Raw genomic sequence first — 19785 nt, forward strand, 5'->3', positions numbered from 1 at the left:
CAATATTGTCGAAATGTTTGTGAATCGTACTTTTATTTATTTGATTTGACAGTCAGATGTTGATTACTTGCAGACGTTGATACAAGTACTAGGCACCTTCAGTATATATCACACCAAATCATATTGCAAGTTAAGGTGTGTTCACACCGGACCTGTTTTTTTTCCTGCTAGAGACGAGTTTACATACAAAGTCAATGCAAACAGGCGATTGAGCGTATATTCACCCGGGAGAAAAATCGCTCGGGTTCCAAGCGAGAGAGCGAAATTTCGCTCGTCGTTTGAGATGAGAAATCCCATCTGGAGCTGTATTTCGCTCGGTCCAGTCGCTTGCAGCTCAACGCTGATTGGCTGCCGTAATCCCGGAAGTGGCCGTCTTCCTTTGGTCACCTGTTGCCACACTGGTGGATGCTATGATGGCAGTGGATGCCGACAAATTAATTGTAGGTTAATATCATTGTTATAAATGACAATGAAACAGTCACTCACCGGAGACAAATAGCCAGGCGCTCCACAGGTGGGATGGAGCGCCTGTAGTTGGTGTCCAACCGGGCAATCCTGCTTCCGATCCTCGCCAAGAGCCCGTCAAACTGGGCTGTAGTCAGCTGCGTGTACCGCTGAACGCGCTCGGCATCCAGATGCAGCTCCTGGAAGAGCCGGAGGTATTACCTGAGATCGCTGCGCATCTGGAGGATGTTATTTTTTTTTAATTTAATTTAATTTTATATACTTTATTAAACTGTCACTGTCAACTGCCTCCAAGCGCCGCAACGGTCTGCCAGACCATAATATGTAACTTCATTGTTTATGCTGCCTGTGTGCTCAGAAGCACACAAAGAATGCATTTTTGAGTGATTTCCGAGAAGTTATGATAAAATAAAAAAAATATTAGACTATAGAATAGGACTGACAATTTCTCCAATGTCACGTCAATTAATTAACACTAGGCTATTTGTCGGCCTTTTATAATGCCTTTTTTTTTTTTTTTTTTTTTTTTGCTGCTGCGCTACTGCTGCGCTGTGTCTCCAGTTGAAAGTGGTGATTTGCTAAATACATTCTACAATAATAAATTAGATTAACATTTGGTCTATAATATTGCTGGCTATATTACGCATTTTAATAAAAAAACGGAAGAATAAAAGAAATAAACACCGAAATAATTAGTGGAAACTTTTTTTTTTTTATTGATAACATACTAACACACACACACACACACACACACACACACGCACACACACTCATTGAACACGCGATTGAATGAATGAATGAATATTGGAAGCGGTTCAGCCGCAGTCCCGCCGGCTGGCGTGGTCACTGTTGAGATTACATTAGTTTCTTATTATTAACAAAATGTTTTTTTATTGACCGTATGAATGGTTTCATTTTCAAATAAATATTTGGAAAGGAAAATGTATGCTTTGGTGTACTTTTATAGAGTTTTGCAATATGTATAGCCTGCCTGTATGTATCAAAATGTTTAATTTTCAGCAGCGGTCTGTGTATAAATGCTCAGAAGTCTAGTGTGTTTCATTTTTGTAACTTATAGGCTTCAGAAAACATACAAGACACATTTTTAGGAAACGTCACAGGAAGAGAAGCTTGTAGGTTTTATCTAAACAGAGTTATTTGCATAATAAAAACCCAAACGGTCTGTCAGACCGTTGTGGCGGTTCTAGGACAAGTGCACTTACATTGATATCACTTCCATAAAATAAAACGAGAAATTGGAGAGCATTGAAAAAAATGTTAAAATTAAATTAGGGAACTGATCACAGTATTGTCTCTGTGTGTTTTTACATCTATTGTTGCTTTTAATTTGCAGCTATACTTTTAATGAAGCTGACATGTCATGACAGTCAGTGCAAGCCCAAATTGTTTTCACATTCACATATACAGTGTAAGCCCAGTGGATTAACAAGGCAGAAACCAAGACATTATACATCATGTTTATTTCTATCTTTCACATGTTGAATTTATGGAAAAACACAAAACACTCATAAAGTGATCAGTGAGAGGCCTTTATTAGTCATAACAATACATACCGGGAATATTACAATGTAAGACATTAACATAGACTGTCACTTCCTTTTCACTGCAATCAGTCACCACAATTGCCTCAAGTCACCTGACCCTTCATTGACCAGATCAGAGGTCTCAGAGATCAGGTTGGCTGCTATATGCTATTCTATAGTGGGAGTGGATTGCTCTACTGGGTATCATGAAACTAAGTGAGGGTGATGGGAGTCAGACAGCTCTGCGAGGACACAGCCTTTCAGCAGAGATCCAGGACAGAGGATTCTGCTGTCCAAATCAGTTAGTAGTCATTCACAACCTAACAGCTGATTTGAGAGAGGATGCAACACTTAGTGAGACATTTTCCTACCAAACCTACTCAGTGTATCACCATGGGTCTATCAAAAATACTGTAACTGTCACTAGTTTTCACCCTCAGAACAACACCCTGTGTTCACACAGAAGTCAATCATTTGTTAGTAAGGGGCGAAGCAACCAATAAACTCAACAATGTGTTGGCATTAACAAGTTTGTCAGCTGGGAAAAATTTGCTAAGACAGACCCTTTGACCTTATCAGATATCTACATACACTTGTTTGCTTATTAGTGGGGTCTTATTTCAGATAAAAATAACATTGGTTACGAATATTTATGGTTATGTTTTATTAGTATCAGGACATGAGGGTGTTTTAGGGGCATCGATAATTATTTACACTTCAAAATAAAAAAAAAATCCCTTTTCAATACACTGAATTTGAAAGTATGTTTTCACCATGTCCTGTCAAAACCACCATGACCATGTTTTAGAGATCACAAGATATATATATATATATATATATATATATATATCTTGTGATCTATATATATTGTATTAACCATAAATTGCAGAAAAGGCACGAATTGGTGCAGTCTTTGATGCTCAAAATTTTGGTTGGAGGCACCGAGACACCACCACTTAATATGTGTCCTCCAAATAATGAAAAAAATCTGTGCCTTTGAATAATATGACTGACTTGCATATGTATGAGCTTACATTTGCATCATAGATTGTTTTAGGTCCGTCTGGGCCAAAATGCCTGGGCTGATTTTACTGTCCAGGTCCAGCCCTGCAAAAACCTAATTTTCTTGGACTGTTCTGTAAAAAACGCTCAAATACTTAAAAATGTTGTGTTTTATAAATTGCCAATAATTAATAGTCATCCATATGTATGTGAATGTTGATTGATAAAATTGGTATCCTTAATACAATCCAAAAAAGGCTGACTGAAACATGGTGAGACATAACTTACTGTACACACTGACAGCACATTTTATTTATCAAACAGGAAGATACCAGCTAAGAGCTCAGATAGGTTAGGGAGAATGTCCAGTGCTTGAATTGACCAATGAGTTCTGAAAAGGTGCATACGGGATATTCGATCAAAATGGCACAGTGCGTTAACATGCTGTGGAGTATTCTCACTCTATAAAACAAAGTTGGACAAAGACAGATTCTAGGAATGTTGTGGAAATAGTGTGGGGGTGGAGGGTGTGGTTGGGCAGGACATGCCTAACCCTCCCTCACTGTGACCCGCGGCTCAGCCAGTGAGCTGTGGATGATGCTGCTGATGGACTCCACCCCCTCTCCTTGCAGGAAGGTGCGGTGGTCTCCCTCAATCATGTGGACTGATACCTTGCCATCACATACCTGACGAAAGACACACCCATCAGACACAACTTAATCAGCATTTAGGCTCAGAGCGATTTTAAGATTATTTGTCAAATACATGTGTTTTCACTATATATAGTTAAATGTGTGATAGCATACACAAGAGGACCTGCAGTAAGTCTAATGTGCAATAATAATAATCAGGATCAAATTGAAATTACTGCCTCACAGTTTTATGCCTCTGAACCAGTCAAGTTGCAGTTACAGTTTACATCCATGTGTGTTCAGACACTGAGGTGAATGTGTGTGAGTATGCATTACCTCGCTGAGCTTGTAGTCAGCTCCCAGGTTTTGTTCATATTCACTGCTGGTTTTGGCACGCAGTAGCGTCACTTTGCCATGGTATTTTGTCGCAGGCACATAGCCATCAGCAGCCTTCAGCTTGTAGTAAAAGGTGATGGCCGCAAAGTGCAGTGAGTCTCGGCTGATGTTCTTGTGGCTGGAGGTGATAAGGTCCACTGCAGTGTTGACACGGGCTCCCAGGTCTGACAGTGGGAGAAGAGTCTCCACAAGCTGCAGAATAAGAGAGGCCAGGGATCAGAGGAGAATTTACTTATTGAAGCAATATATATAGTGATAGACCAGACCACAGAACAGCACTTAAACAAGGACAAACCACCTGCATGTCTTTGGACTATGTGAGGAAACTAGAGAACCCAGATAAAACCCACATTGGCAGGGGAGAACATGCAAACCACACAGAAAGGCCCCTCTCTTCAGAACCATGAACCCTTTTGCCTTAAGGCAACTCACCTCACTAAACCCCTGCACTTGCCTGAGAAGGACTAAATGCATTTTTAAATATCCCATGGAAAGAGAGACTCACTGCAGCCGGTTCTATTTTGTTCTGGAAATGTCAGCATGCAACTCTGTTCTGTGGACTGTTGGGATTCACAGGACCACAGATGATTTATCATTTGGTAAAATCATCACTGGACATTTAAAGGCTTTTTCCTCTGCATGCTCTTTGTCTTCAAACAAAGAGAGCTAGGTGACACCCATCTCCACAGGAGGTCTCACCTCACACCTCAGTGAGACATCTCAAGGCAATTGAATCGAACGCAACTGGACTTGGTTTTGTCTTAGAAGACATTTCACCTCTTATCCAAGAGGCTTCATCAGTTCATGCTTGTCTGACTAGGCTGGAACTAGTCTGACAAACTGGTGTGGAAGCACCCAGGTATTTAACCTCTGGGGAGGTCTTCACAAGGCCAATGATGTCACTGGTTCATTAGTGCTCCAATGGTGTGTCAACGACAATCGTTGAAACTCCTGCTGCAACGGTTGTCACTGGAGTCGTTAGAGTCACATGAGGCCATTTGTGAACGACCGTTGTTTTTAGAGGTTAAGTTGTTAAGCCTCCTGGGCAAGGATGAATGGACAGCATTATAGATGGGGGATAGGTGGTGTCGCAGACCTCCTCCTCTATTGAGAGATGGCTTTTCCAATTTCACATAAAGGGCTTCTTTTACACCTCTTTCAAACCATCGGTCTTCCCTGTCCAAAATGTGCACATTGCTGTCTTCGAAGGAGTGTACTTTCTCCTTGAGGTGTAGATAGACAGCTGAGTCTTGCCCTGACGAGTTAGCCCTTCTATGTTGGGCCATGTGTTTGTTTAGTGGTTGTTTTGTTTCACCAATGTACACGTCTGGGCATTCCTCACTGCATTGGACAGCGTACACAAGGTTGCTCTTCTGAGTGTGTGGTGTACGGTCTTTTGGGTGTACCAGTCTTTGTCTGAGTGTGTTACTGGGTTTGAAATACACAGGGATGTGGTGTTTGCTGAAAATCCTCCTGAGTTTTTCAGATACCCCAGACACATAGGGGATGACAATGTTATTGCGCTTGTTCTTTTCTTCCTCACCCACCTTGTTCTTTCTGGAACAGGCTGCTGATTTCACAAAGGTCCAACTGGGGTAACCACAAATTTTTAGAGCCTCCCTCAGATGTTCATGCTCTTTCCCTTGGGCCTGAGTGCTGGTAGGTACGTTATCAGCTCTGTGTTGTAGGGTCCTGATAACACCTAGTTTGTGTTCCAGTGGGTGGTGAGAATCGAACAATAAGTATTGGTCTGTGTGAGTGAGACACAAGTCTCACAACTTGATTGGACAGTACTGTTACAGTGACATGCCCCTCTGTGATGTCACCAAACTCTAAGCTAAGTCCTGCTCCTTTCAAGCGCTCTCTCTTGCTCTGGAGCTACAACAGCTCACAGCTCTTGCTCCAACTGTGGAGCAGCTCACACCTCTCTCCGGCTGGGCCTGGAACAGCCCAGAGGCCCAGACTCTGGCTCCATAGCCCCGAACCACTACAAGGAGGGCAATTGATCATAGACTCTCTTGCAAACACAAGGTTTGCAACTAGCTTTCCAGCAACAAAGAGAACCAAGTGAGTTAGCACCCAGCGTCTAACTCTGCTAAACCCTGAGCGACCAGCTTCCTCGGAGTTTCACCTTTGGAACAAAGGACACAACAAAGACTGCAGCTGAAACCACAGTTCTTCTCAGCCTTCTTCTGCCGGCTAACAAAGCAGTACACCACCAAGTGACTCTTTCTCCCATCCATTCAAGGATCGGTAACGTAACAATTGGGCATAGCTTATCACAGCTTTACAGCCTAAGCAAGACTGTTTAACTTGTTGTATGTGATTTAATGCTGTCATTGAGTTATTGTTGTGATAGTTTGCAGTTAGGTCATTGATTAGTTGGCTTCGCCAAAGCTAAGTGTTTAGTTTGCTAATATTGTTCACAGATTCTTGCACCCAACTAAACAATCTCTGCACTAATCCACACGGTTTGCAACACACGTCACATTGACACAGACTCATTAACAAATAGGTTTTCAACAGAGCTACACCCTAACAGGCATCTCAAAGTTCCCGCTTCTTTTCCTTTGTCTTTTGCTGCGTTCCAGGCAAGTTTCTGAGCCCGTAAGACACCACTTCAAGTCACGACTCATGACTTCATAGCGTTCCAGGCAAGTCACGCCAAACTCTCAAAGCAACATGGCGGACCGTGCAGGGTTTATGTTTGTTTATGATCACTTCTGTCACCAAAGGTGCCGGTTCCTTGCTCATTTGAGCGAAACGGAGGAGGAGAAACGGCGCATAAGGTCACAGATGCTATTATACTTTTTTTTTTACGTTATCTGTGTGTTTGGAAGCATATTTTGTATTGATTTATTCTTGCACTGGAAACCAGCTCTTAGAGCAGCTGCCAATAATGCGTTAACATTAGAGTTATTTTATGTCTATTTCTCACCGCGTATCACCTGCATCAACACCGCATCCATGGAGCTGCCATTGTTGTTTAGAGGAGTAAGGTCATTGGTTTAGAGGGTTGTGTGATGTCAAAAAGTGTAACTGGGAGTACATCGATCTGGTACGAGTTCATGGGTGGGAAGTTACAGGTTTGACTGCCGTTCCAGTGCACCTTCACAGGTAGAAGGTTGTAAAAACATGAGTTACAGGTTGCCTGGAACGCAGCATAAGTCCTGAACACACGTTCAGACAAACACCTCCCCTGACCTGAAGCCAGCCTTGATTCGGCCATTTTGGTAGTTCTCTGTTGTCAGCCATTTTGTTTTGTAGGCCAAACAGCTCCTTGATCACCACACCCGCCTTTGTCTTTCTCTTCTTTCACTCTCTCTCTCTCTCACACACACACACACACACACACACGCACACCAAGCTTGTATATAGTTAGTTAGAATTTGTGTGTTTTGATTTGCTTGCTAGTTTGTGAATAAATATAATTCTTTGGAATCATGCCTGCTGTCTGTTTAATGTTGCACAAGAGTGAATAGTCAACCTCTGCTGCGTCAAGAACTCCGAAATCCTTTTGGTTGTCGTCATTAATTTAATTATTAATCAAACTCCAAATTAATAGTTTAGCCTATTTTATGAGACTGATATCTTTAACTGGCTATCATTTTTCCCTTTTTGGGAATGGTGCCCCATGAGGTGATTTAATGTTAATTAAGTCACATTATTTAACATAATTATTAATTATTAATAATAATTATTAATTATTTCCGATAGCCAATTAAATCCCTACATATTTGGTGCCTCTGTGTGAAGCCCGAATATGTTGCCAACATTTTGGTGCCTCCGTGTGAAGCCCGAATTTATGTTCCCAACAGGACGATAAGCAAGGTACAGACTTTGCTCTATGTCACCAGTGATGAAGAAATATAGCAAGTGCTGAACAGAGCAGTAAGTGACAACAACCCCACCCACATTAAAGAGTACCATTTGCAGTGGAAATGCTAAAAGGACCTAGGGTCAAGGTACCTTTTGGTTCCAAAGGTACTATACCAAAGGTTTTTGGTGGAAATGGAGCTCAATTCACCCACTGCACCACTCTGCTGCCTCTTATCCAAATCTTAATCTAGTTTGCCATTATAGTGTAGCAGTCCCAAAACTGATGAACCCCCTCTACTGTGCAAGGATGCGGTAGCCTTGGCCAACGGTCGTGTTCTTCACAGGCTGTAGAGGCCTGAGTTTTAAAGCTAGAGTGAAGATACTGGGTGGCAGTAGCTCAGTCTATAGGAACTTGGGTTGGGGACCAGAGGGTCTCCTGTTCGAGTCCCCGTCCAGACCAAATATGGAGCGTGGACTGGTGGCTGGAGAGGTGTCAGTTCACCTCCTGGGCACTGCCGAGGTGCCCTTGAGCAAGGCACCGAACCCCCCAACCGCTTGGGGCGCCTGACCAAGGCAGCCCCCTCACTCTGACATCTCTCCACTTTGTGCATGTATAGGTCCTGTTTGTGCATGTGTGCGTCTTTCGGACCTGTGTGTTAATGACAACGGAGTGAAAAAATTGAATTTCCCCTCAGGGGGATTAATAAAGTATATATATAAAAAAAATATGAAACTAGAAGACCAGAGGAATCCATTTAATAACCATGCCATGCTAGCTTGTCAAGAAGGAGGCTAAATAACACTCCAAATTTAGGTGAGGGAAAAGCGGTCTGGCCTTCTTCACAGAGGTCCCTTGACCTCTCACTTCAAGATATCTGAATGAAAATAGGTTCTATGGGTACCCACCAGTCTCCCCTTTACAGACACTGGAAACAAATTTAAGCCAGTCCCATTAAGTTTGGAGAAAAGATCATGCAGGTTTTTGCATACAGTACAAATGTGTTACTTTTACCCATTGTATTTGAATGATTCTGCACACTGGAGTCCTTAAACAGTCTTGGAAATTCATAGATTGGGTCTGACTGGAAAGCTGAGCCTCTTGTGGACTCAATGAGCACAGTTGCATTCATGTGTGAGACATTGTTTTGGAAATGGACATTACGGTATAAAATGACCTATAGTATCCTCTAAGATTATCACAGCCTCATTAAAATTTATGGCCAAAGATGAGAAATTGAGCTCTCAGAGGATGGATGGCTTTGTTAGGCATACTGACAATAAGAGGGTTTCTCAGCAGTTTCCTGAACAAAACTGCTCACCATCCAATTGCTGAAAAATGCAATTTCTACAAAAATCTCCAAATGTCGAAGGTTTTTGATACCAAATTACAGTATGCATTTTTCCATGGTGTTCCTCAGATCTTGGTGTCTTAATATGCTATTTCAAAGGAATTTTTGACCATTTAAAATCAATTTTATCAATGCTCGAGTGGTACAAAATGGATAAATTTAGCATTAAATCTTTGCAACAAATGGTTTCAATCCCAAAATTGCTGCAATGAAAAGGAGCGAGGAACAGGAGCAAAGCAACATAGGGGAGCCTTACTTTAGGGTAAGAAACATGGGTTATTGATATGATGAGGTAGATCTTTCACTTTAGCCTAAATTGATGGAGTATTGTATGTACAGGGGTGTCATCATCAATCAACCAGTATGTTAAAGGGATAGTGCATCCAAAAATGAAAATTCAGCCATTATCTACTCACCCATATGCCGAGGGAGGCTCAGGTGAAGTTTTAGAGTCCTCACATCACTTGCGGAGATCCAAGGGGAGAGGGGGTAGTAACACAACTCCACCTAATGGAGGCTTACGGCACCCCAGATTCAAACGTCCAAAACACATATTTGAAACCACAAAATATCTCCATACTGCTCGTCCTTAGTGATCCAAGTGTCCTGAAGCCCCGACATAAAAAGTTGTTTGGAAAAACATCATCTGAACTCTGTTTTTAGCCTCATTGTAGCCTGTAGCTCTAACTGCTTCTCTGTGCACCGTGCTCACCGGCTTCAGGACACTTGGATCACTATGGAAAAGCAGTATGGAGATATTTTGTGCTTTCAATTATGTGTTTTTGGACGTTTGAATCTGGGGCGCCGTAAGCCTCCATTAGGTGGAGTTGTGTTGCTACCCCCTCTCCCCTGGGATCTCCACAAGTGTTGTGAGGACTCTAAAACTTCACCTGAGCCTCCATCGGCATATGGGTGAGTAGATAATGGCTGAACTTTCATTTTTGGGTGCACTATCCCTTTAAACTACCTATTTCCCCCTCCGCCCCCTCAGAAGAGTCTTCACAGTAGAAGGTAATTTTTCAGCTGTTATTGTCTTTTTTATTTTGTATGCAGATGCACTACAAAATTACTCCAATAATTATAGAATGCTGAACTTTTTCCAAATAGAGCTATTAAAGTCATATGGTAAAAATCCCTGCATTTTTTTCATATCACCATATATATCTCAGAAAAAATTGCAATATCAGTTTTTCCCCCCAATATCGAACAGCCCTACTGTGATGTCATCACTGATTCATTAGCCGTGGTTCACCCTTTTTGATTTTTGTTAATCATCAGGACTCATAACTTTAAAAACTCCACAATATTCGCAGCTAAATAGTTTGGGAAGTCACAATGTGTGACAATATTTGGTGAGTGTGTGTGTGCGTGCGTGCGTGTGTGCGTGCGCATGTATCAGAGGCTGTATACCTTGTTGTACGCAATGCCAGTGAACTGCTGGATGAAGGCACACAGGGCTTCAGTTTCAGCCTCAGACTCCTTGCCTGGTGTCAACTTGGCCCTGTAGCTCTAGAAAGCAAACATGGAGTTAACTTGATTAGTTTAAATCTCAAGCTGTCCCCAAAGTATATTCATTCATTCATTCATTCATCTTCTAACCGCTTCATCCTCTTGAGGGTCGCGGGGGGGGCTGGAGCCTATCCCAGCTGACATCGGGCGAGAGGCTAACCACCACACCACCGTGCCGCCCCCCCCAAAGTATATCATTAAATGCAAATATTAATCTTTTAATTTCTATTGTGTATTGGTGTATTAATGTGTGAAATACTTAAGAATTACGTTACGTGTCACAGATATTCCTTCACATCCCCACAGAAATCAGACCAATCCCGTTCTTTGACTTTCCCTTTGTGCAACACACCTCTCAAAACAGTTGGAAACCCTGCACATGTGTGTGCGTGTGCGTGTGTGTGTATAAAATAGCTCTTTTTGCTAACCTGTGTATACGCTGCCACATAGGAGTGTGATCCATCGAACAGAAAGAGGTATTCCACAGGCAAATTCTGGGTCTGTAGCTGAGAGCACATTTCAAATGCCACACAGGCACCAAAGGAATATCCAGCAATTCGATAGGGCCCGTCTGGCTGAACCTGTCTGATGCACTTCACATAGTAGGCTGCCAGGGACTGGATGCTGTCCAGAGGAGCAGCTGAGGGAGAGGGGATACACCAGGATGAGCTCGGTTGGACATTGTATAATCAGTTCACAGATTTAAATCGTCACATTTGTATACACACTCTCTTTCTCTCTCTCTCTCTCTCTCTCTCTCTCTCTCTCACACACACACACACACGTATATATACCTATAAAAACTGCTCAAAAAAATAAAGGGAACACATCATCATCACAGTGTAACTCAAAGTCAATCAAACTCTTGGGATATCAACCTGTCCAGTTAGGAAGCAATACTGATTGTGAATCAATATTTCACCTGCTGTTGTGCAAATTGGACAAACAACAGGTGGAAAGGAGAGGCAATTACCATACACACATACTCTATATATATATATATATATATATATATATACATATATATATATATATATATATATATATATATATATATATATATATATATATATATATATATATACAGTACAGGCCAAAAGTTTGGACACACCTTCTCATTCAATGCGTTTTCTTTATTTTCATGACTATTTACATTGTAGATTCTCACTGAAGGCATCAAAACTATGAATGAACACGTGGAGTTATGTACTTAACAAAAAAAGGTGAAATAACTGAAAACATGTTTTATATTCTAGTTTCTTCAAAATAGCCACCCTTTGCTTTGATTACTGCTTTGCACACTCTTGGCATTCTCTCCATGAGCTTCAAGAGGTAGTCACCTGAAATGGTTTTCCAACAGTCTTGAAGGAGTTCCCAGAGGTGTTTAGCACTTGTTGGCCCCTTTGCCTTCACTCTGCGGTCCAGCTCACCCCAAACCATCTCGATTGGGTTCAGGTCCGGTGACTGTGGAGGCCAGGTCATCTGCAGCAGCACTCCATCACTCTCCTTCTTGGTCAAATAGCCCTTACACAGCCTGGAGGTGTGTTTGGGGTCATTGTCCTGTTGAAAAATAAATGATCGTCCAACTAAACGCAAACCGGATGGGATGGCATGTCGCTGCAGGATGCTGTGGTAGCCATGCTGGTTCAGTGTGCCTTCAATTTTGAATAAATCCCCAACAGTGTCACCAGCAAAACACCCCCACACCATCACACCTCTTCCTCCATGCTTCACAGTGGGAACCAGGCATGTGGAATCCATCCGTTCACCTTTTCTGCGTCTCACAAAGACACGGCGGTTGGAACCAAAGATCTCAAATTTGGACTCATCAGACCAAAGCACAGATTTCCACTGGTCTAATGTCCATTCCTTGTGTTTCTTGGCCCAAACAAATCTCTTCTGCTTGTTGCCTCTCCTTAGCAGTGGTTTCCTAGCAGCTATTTGACCATGAAGGCCTGATTCGCGCAGTCTCCTCTTAACAGTTGTTCTAGAGATGGGTCTGCTGCTAGAACTCTGTGTGGCATTCATCTGGTCTCCGATCTGAGCTGCTCCTGCTCTTGTGAACTTGCGATTTCTGAGGCTGGTGACTCGGATGAACTTATCCTCAGAAGCAGAGGTGACTCTTGGTCTTCCTTTCCTGGGTCGGTCCTCATGTGTGCCAGTTTGGTTGTAGCGCTTGATGGTTTTTGCGACTCCACTTGGGGACACATTTAAAGTTTTTGCAATTTTCCGGACTGACTGACCTTCATTTCTTAAAGTAATGATGGCCACTGGTTTTTCTTTAGTTAGCTGATTGGTTCTTGCCATAATATGAATTTTAACAGTTGTCCAATAGGGCTGTCGGCTGTGTATTAACCTGACTTCTGCACAACACAACTGATGGTCCCAACCCCATTGATAAAGCAAGAAATTCCACTAATTAACCCTGATAAGGCACACCTGTGAAGTGGAAACCATTTCAGGTGACTACCTCTTGAAGCTCATCGAGAGAATGCCAAGAGTGTGCAAAGCAGTAATCAGAGCAAAGGGTGGCTATTTTGAAGAAACTAGAATATAAAACATGTTTTCAGTTATTTCACCTTTTTTTGTTAAGTACATAACTCCACATGTGTTCATTCATAGTTTTGATGCCTTCAGTGAGAATCTACAATGTAAATAGTCATGAAAATAAAGAAAACGCATTGAATGAGAAGGTGTGTCCAAACTTTTGGCCTGTACTGTATATATGTATATATATATATATATACAGTACAGGCCAAAAGTTTGGACACACCTTCTCATTCAATTCGGAGACCAGATGAATGCCACACAGAGTTCTAGCAGCAGACCCATCTCTAGAACAACTGTTAAGAGGAGACTGCGCGAATCAGGCCTTCATGGTCAAATAGCTGCTAGGAAACCACTGCTAAAGAGAGGCAACAAGCAGAAGAGATTTGTTTGGGCCAAGAAACACAAGGAATGGACATTAGACCAGTGGAAATCTGTGCTTTGGTCTGATGAGTCCAAATTTGAGATCTTTGGTTCCAACCGCCGTGTCTTTGTGAGACGCAGAAAAGGTGAACGGATGGATTCCACATGCCTGGTTCCCACTGTGAAGCATGGAGGAGGAGGTGTGATGGTGTGGGGGTGTTTTGCTGGTGACACTGTTGGGGATTTATTCAAAATTGAAGGCACACTGAACCAGCATGGCTACCACAGCATCCTGCAGCGACATGCCATCCCATCCGGTTTGCATTTAGTTGGACGATCATTTATTTTTCAACAGGACAATGACCCCAAACACACCTCCAGGCTGTGTAAGGGCTATTTGACCAAGAAGGAGAGTGATGGAGTGCTGCGGCAGATGACCTGGCCTCCACAGTCACCGGACCTGAACCCAATCGAGATGGTTTGGGGTGAGCTGGACCACAGAGTGAAGGCAAAGGGGCCAACAAGTGCTAAACACCTCTGGGAACTCCTTCAAGACTGTTGGAAAACCATTTCAGGTGACTACCTCTTGAAGCTCATGGAGAGAATGCCAAGAGTGTGCAAAGCAGTAATCAGAGCAAAGGGTGGCTATTTTGAAGAAACTAGAATATAAAACATGTTTTCAGTTATTTCACCTTTTTTTCTTAAGTACATAACTCCACATGTGTTCATTCATAGTTTTGATGCCTTCAGTGAGAATCTACAATGTAAATAGTCATGAAAATAAAGAAAACGCATTGAATGAGAAGGTGTGTCCAAACTTTTGGCCTGTACTATACATATATATATATATATATATATATATATATATATATATACACATATATACATATATATATATATATATATATATACACACATATATATATATATATATATATATATATATATATATATATATATATATAAAGACTGAGTCAAACATCTATGACTCCGTCTTAGTATAAATTGTAATATTCACGACTTATCATAAGCATTCTGTTTTGAGGACAAAGTGTGGCCTTGCTCTTTATTAGCATGGTAATATGCTGCCTTTTTTAATTTCTCTTTGCTTTGTGAGCCTAAATGAGTGTGTTTGTTAACACTGAATACCTTCTGTGCACTGCAGGCCGTAGCAAGGCATGCTGAGTTTGAGAGCGAGCGTCTTAAAGGCAGCAGTGGAGCCCTCAATGGGATGGACCAGGAACAGTGGCCTCTCCTGGCTCTGAACCCTGTTGAGTGGTGTCACTGTGGGGCCGTTAGGGTTTACTAACATCTGAGACAGATCAGACTCCAACAAAGACTGAACAGCATCCCTCTTGGCCATAGTATGCAGAGATTCTGGATAGTTGGAAGTAGCAAAGACAACAAACATATGTAAGTGTATCTGCAGGTTTTAAAAAGCCACATCCTACAAAGAAATCGGATTTAAACTGATCTCTTTAACTGCATCTATTAATGTTGTCTTCTTTTTTTCTTTCTTGATAAAACCATTTGATCCACCTGGCTTGCTGTTGGCCAGCTCTCGCAACTTATTGATGGTGATCTGGCGGATCTCCCTCATGGCCATGGCAATGTCATAGTCACGCTCCAGAGTCTGGCGAACCTCCACACCCATCAAGGAGTCCAGGCCCAGGTCAGCCAAGGAAGTATCAGGGTTCAGGCTATTTACATCCCGCACGCCTGAGGGGGAAGGGCACAGTGAAAATGCTGCTAGCTTTGCCTGATCAAATTTAGCTCAAGAAAAAGAAGAATGCCTTCTCAATGAAAACAGTGAAGTAAAATGAATGAATACTCTACAACCATAATTATGAGCAGTTATAACTGTTTTAAAAATGCAACACTGAATTGCACTTGCAGTTGGTCTGTGGTAACAAATAATGTGCTGTGCAAGTTGCCGTGTTTTTTTTCATTAAAAATCCAAAGGGTTTTTATTGTCTATGTACTTAGACTCCTGTATGCTTTACATTTCTGTCACACTTTAGACCTTTGAATATCTTTTTCAGCCTGTTTTGCATTTAGGTCAGGACACTGAAGGAGTCAGCTTTCAGATTTTTTAAACTTGCTTGATTTGGGTCATATTTCACAATGAACAGCAGCCCTGCTTTTCCTAAAACCTACACTCTTTTTTTTTTAGATAGCTCAGCTCTTACCAAGAATGTGAGCTACAGCGTCCACCAAGTCTCTCTGGCTTCCTGCCTCGCTCTTTACTGTTGTCCTCTCTGCCAGTACAAAGCTGGACATCACTGGCCGCTGCTGGCACAGGAAGAGGTCAAGCACCTCCAGGCAGGATGTGATGCGCTGTGGTAGGGTGCCACCAATCACTGCATCATTGCCACCCATGGTCTCCAGCACCACGCCTACATCGCCAATGGCACCCCACTGGACTGCCAATCCAGGTAAGCCATTGTAGCGGCGTTTTTCACATACACGCTCCATGGCTGAGTTGGCATACCCGTAATTACTCTGGCCAGCATTGCCACGGCCGCAGCTGACTGAGGAGAAGGCCACGAAGTGGCTGAGGTCTGGACACATCTTTCTTGTCACTCTGCAGGGGGAATGGAAATGACCACATCAAGATCCAGAGAGAAGCAAACAGCAGTCCCTGATTTAAACAGAAGGATGACTTAGTGTGTGTCTTACTTGTCCAGGTGTATGGTGCCATCATATTTAGGTTTGTTAACATCAAGGAAGAGCTGAGGAGTCAGATTCTCCAACATGCCGTCCTTCAGCACCTGATAATGACATACCAAACATACTGATTAAAAGGACAGGCATAACACCAGAGAAGTCATTTTTCACTGTCTGGATTCCACAGCAGTGCTACCATGGCAATAATCAGAGTATACAACTACGGGGCAAAATGACCCTCTGTGGTATAACAGGTAAAGTCAAGTCAACTTTATTATATAGCACTCAATACATAGGGTTGATCCTAAGTGCTCTTACAACACACAGACACAGACACACACACACACACACAAAGAAAGTGATAATAGCAATAAAATAATAACAGTAATGATAACATATAAAGACTGTATTACAGTTATTATTGCACCTGTAGCAAAAACTGTATCCTTGATGTTTTTATACTGTCACTACATTGTGATAGTAACATCAACAATGATAGTCAAATTTAGTCATAATTAAAGGCTCGTGAGTTAAAGTGTGTTTTAAGATTACTCTTGAAAATCTCAGTGGTAGGGGAAAATCGGATGGAGGGAGGAAGAGAATTCCAGAGTTTCTGGGCAGCAACAGAGAAAGCTCTGTCCCCGTAACACTTAGTCCTAGATCTCAGTACAGAAGATCTTAGTTCTCTCACAGTGTGATATGGGGAGAGGAGCTCTATGGTGTAAGAGGGGGCAAGGCCGTTTAACACTTTGTAGACGAACATCAGAATCTTAAAATTGGTTCTGTATCTAACAGGCAGCCAGTGTAAGGAGGCAGGAATGGGGGTAATGTGCTCCCTCTTCTTTGACCTTGTTAAAACTCCTGCTGCTCCATTTTGGACTATTTGAAGACAGGATAAACAAGACTGAATAATACCAAAATATAATGCATTGTAATAATCAAGGTGGGAGGATATGAAGGTGTGGATGACTTTCTCCTGGTCAGAAGTACAGAGAATTTATCTAAGTTTGGAGATGGTGCGCAGCTACATGAAACATGAAATTTTACTACTTGATTCTTTTGTTTGTCAAACTTCAATTCCAAATCAAATATCAGTGCCATAACACATCAATAAATAATTTTGTAAGGTGGCATTACAAATATGAATGTGAAAAGCAAACTGCAGGCAGAAACAATTACAGAATAAATACAAAATAAACCATGTTTATGTAAACAAGAGTGTATAACTCACACTAGAAGTTCCTGAAGTGGTGCTTTGAGTGAATAAATGTCTGAACCAGATATTATAATTGTTAAGACATTTTACGTAAGGCCAAAAATGCCAACCTTGTGGTGGCACCGGAGTTAAGGTCAGGGAATCACCAGAGTCAGTGGGCTTCATGGGGCCCGTCTGAGGACCATCGGTGTACAAATCTTACTGCTTATCTATCCAGTAGTTGCTGAGATATTTCAGTCTGGATTAAAGATGTAGACAGACCAACTAACAGACATTGCCATCAAGCCACAATGCTAGCCATGAAGCTGGGTAGCAATTTAAGTGTTAAAACTTAAAATAAAAATAAAGTCTATTAATTTTCATATTATGGAAATTAGCAAAACATCCATCATGGCAGACTTCTATGTTTCAAAAAGGCTTTCTTGTAGAGCATATTGAGCTGGATATGTGTGCCCATTTTCAAATCAACTGGATATATAAGCCCTTTTTAGATAGGAATTGTGCAAATTTGCAGGAAAGCCCAATCAGTCTTTTTTCAGCATTGGCAGTATAAAAACAAAATCGGGGGGTGCGGCAAAATACCGCCTACCTAATTTTGTTTATACAGAATGCGCCTTTTTCGGGGCAATGAGGAAGGGGTGAGCAAGTAACAATACATGTAGCTCAGCGTGTGATGTAAACAGTGACGTGGGAGAGAAGCCGCGGTCCGACTTCGGCGATTCTCTCGTAAGTCGGCCCGTTCTTCACCGTCCCCCTCATCTGACGGTTAATGGCCTCTTCGTTTGCGAGGGCAAGGAGGGTGCACAATTCTTTGTCTCCCCAGTTGCTCATCTTTACAGTGTCTGTCAGGTTTGCGTTTCCCTCTTGCTACTAGCTGCTCGCTAATCCCTGCTATCAGCTGTTTTCTGTTTATCTACCACCAGTGGGTCGCACGTGCAGAGTCATCAACAGCTCCTCCTGTTGCGGAAGTCCGCCTCGATCTTTTTAAACTAAAAGGGTTCTGCCAATATGACTACCCTACAAGGCGGAAAATTGGGCACCTCGGATCAACTTGCCAATCCGGCTCTGTGTGTCTAAATGCTCGCAGCTTGCCGCAAAACGGCCCAACATTCGCGGAAAATCTGGCAAAGTAAAAGGGGCTCTCCCCCTTTGGGGCTTGAACCCTAATAATAAAGAGTCTCGTCACAGCATGACATCACCACATGTTACCTACATTTTTCTGCAGTATTCTATTTGATATTAGAGTTGAACATGGATTTTTGAGTGCTGAGGATGTCAAAATTGTTGTTATATCTAACTAAAATGGAGGGAGTGATTTGATTTTCTTGAAGACCATTCATCCAATGAACTTCACATTTGGATGGTGTGTTGCTGAGGACTAAAGGATGTGCGTTGATGACTGCAAGCTCAAGATGTACACAGCATATTAATTAGTATTGGGTTACTACTACCAGAAGTTCACACTGTGTTGTGTATTGAGAGAGGACCCCTATTGACTTAAAAATTAACTATTAATTTAACATAACTGGACAGCACGCTGGGTACAGTTCACTCTCCAGCACTTGCTGCTGTACATTTGAGAACAAATAAAGCAAGAGAGACCAAGATGTTACACTGGAGCAAACTCAAGCATCTGTGATGTAACTTTCCAAATGAATGCTTGTCTTCCCTAAAGCAGCCAGGCTTTGACATAATGTAAAATGTTTGTTTAAGCTTTTGTACCCAAGTGACGCATATACTCTAGCATTGCTTGGGGATGCAAGTATTTCATGGCAGGTGTATTTCTCAGGACCAAAGGAAGTGCAGTGCTGAGTGTGAAGTTGTTTGGATGAATGGCTTTTAGAGAAAACTGCAAGCAGCAATACTGGAGGCCAAAAATTGGGCCATTCCCAACAGGTATGTTTTGGTTTCTGATTTAAAATGCCTCTGGTGGTGTGAAAAGGAGAAGCAGACAGAGCTAAGGGGAATGATGATGAGGTGGCTTGTTGTGTTACCATGGCTAGGTGGAAGACACCATCCACTGGGCCCAATGCAGAGGCTTCGGTGAGGAGATGCTCCGTTCCCTCCAGTGTGCTGACGTCACTGGTCGACACCAGTACCTCCACACCTTGACTCTGCCATTCACGCACTCGCTTCGCCTGGTAACCTAACAACAGTTTCAAAGTAAAAGTAGTTACAGCAGTGCCAAGAACCAAATTACCGTCATGTGGTTTACAGTTTGTACAGATTTGTATTGTGTACAGATTTTATGATATTAATGTTTGTTCTGGAGCATC

General features: G+C 42.1%; 1 protein-coding gene across 2 annotated transcripts in view; it reads right to left on the reverse strand.

The window, feature by feature from the left end:
* Positions 1 to 1999: 1999 nt before the first annotated feature.
* fasn (fatty acid synthase) overlaps positions 2000 to 19785 on the reverse strand; it is a 104967-nt gene continuing 87181 nt past the window's right edge. For both annotated transcript variants that reach the window (XM_033612145.2, XM_078163409.1), the window contains 9 exons: positions 19504 to 19655; positions 16306 to 16397; positions 15816 to 16210; positions 15166 to 15345; positions 14776 to 15003; positions 11145 to 11356; positions 10618 to 10716; positions 3980 to 4231; positions 2000 to 3697 (listed from right to left, as the gene is read on the reverse strand). In XM_033612145.2, coding sequence (XP_033468036.2) covers positions 3560 to 3697; positions 3980 to 4231; positions 10618 to 10716; positions 11145 to 11356; positions 14776 to 15003; positions 15166 to 15345; positions 15816 to 16210; positions 16306 to 16397; positions 19504 to 19655 — 1748 coding nt within the window. In that variant the 3' untranslated portion in view covers positions 2000 to 3559. The remainder of the gene's footprint in view (positions 3698 to 3979; positions 4232 to 10617; positions 10717 to 11144; positions 11357 to 14775; positions 15004 to 15165; positions 15346 to 15815; positions 16211 to 16305; positions 16398 to 19503; positions 19656 to 19785) is intronic.

Source organism: Epinephelus lanceolatus, chromosome 21 (assembly GCF_041903045.1).
Source record: "Epinephelus lanceolatus isolate andai-2023 chromosome 21, ASM4190304v1, whole genome shotgun sequence".
NCBI classification, from domain to species: domain Eukaryota; kingdom Metazoa; phylum Chordata; class Actinopteri; order Perciformes; family Serranidae; genus Epinephelus; species Epinephelus lanceolatus.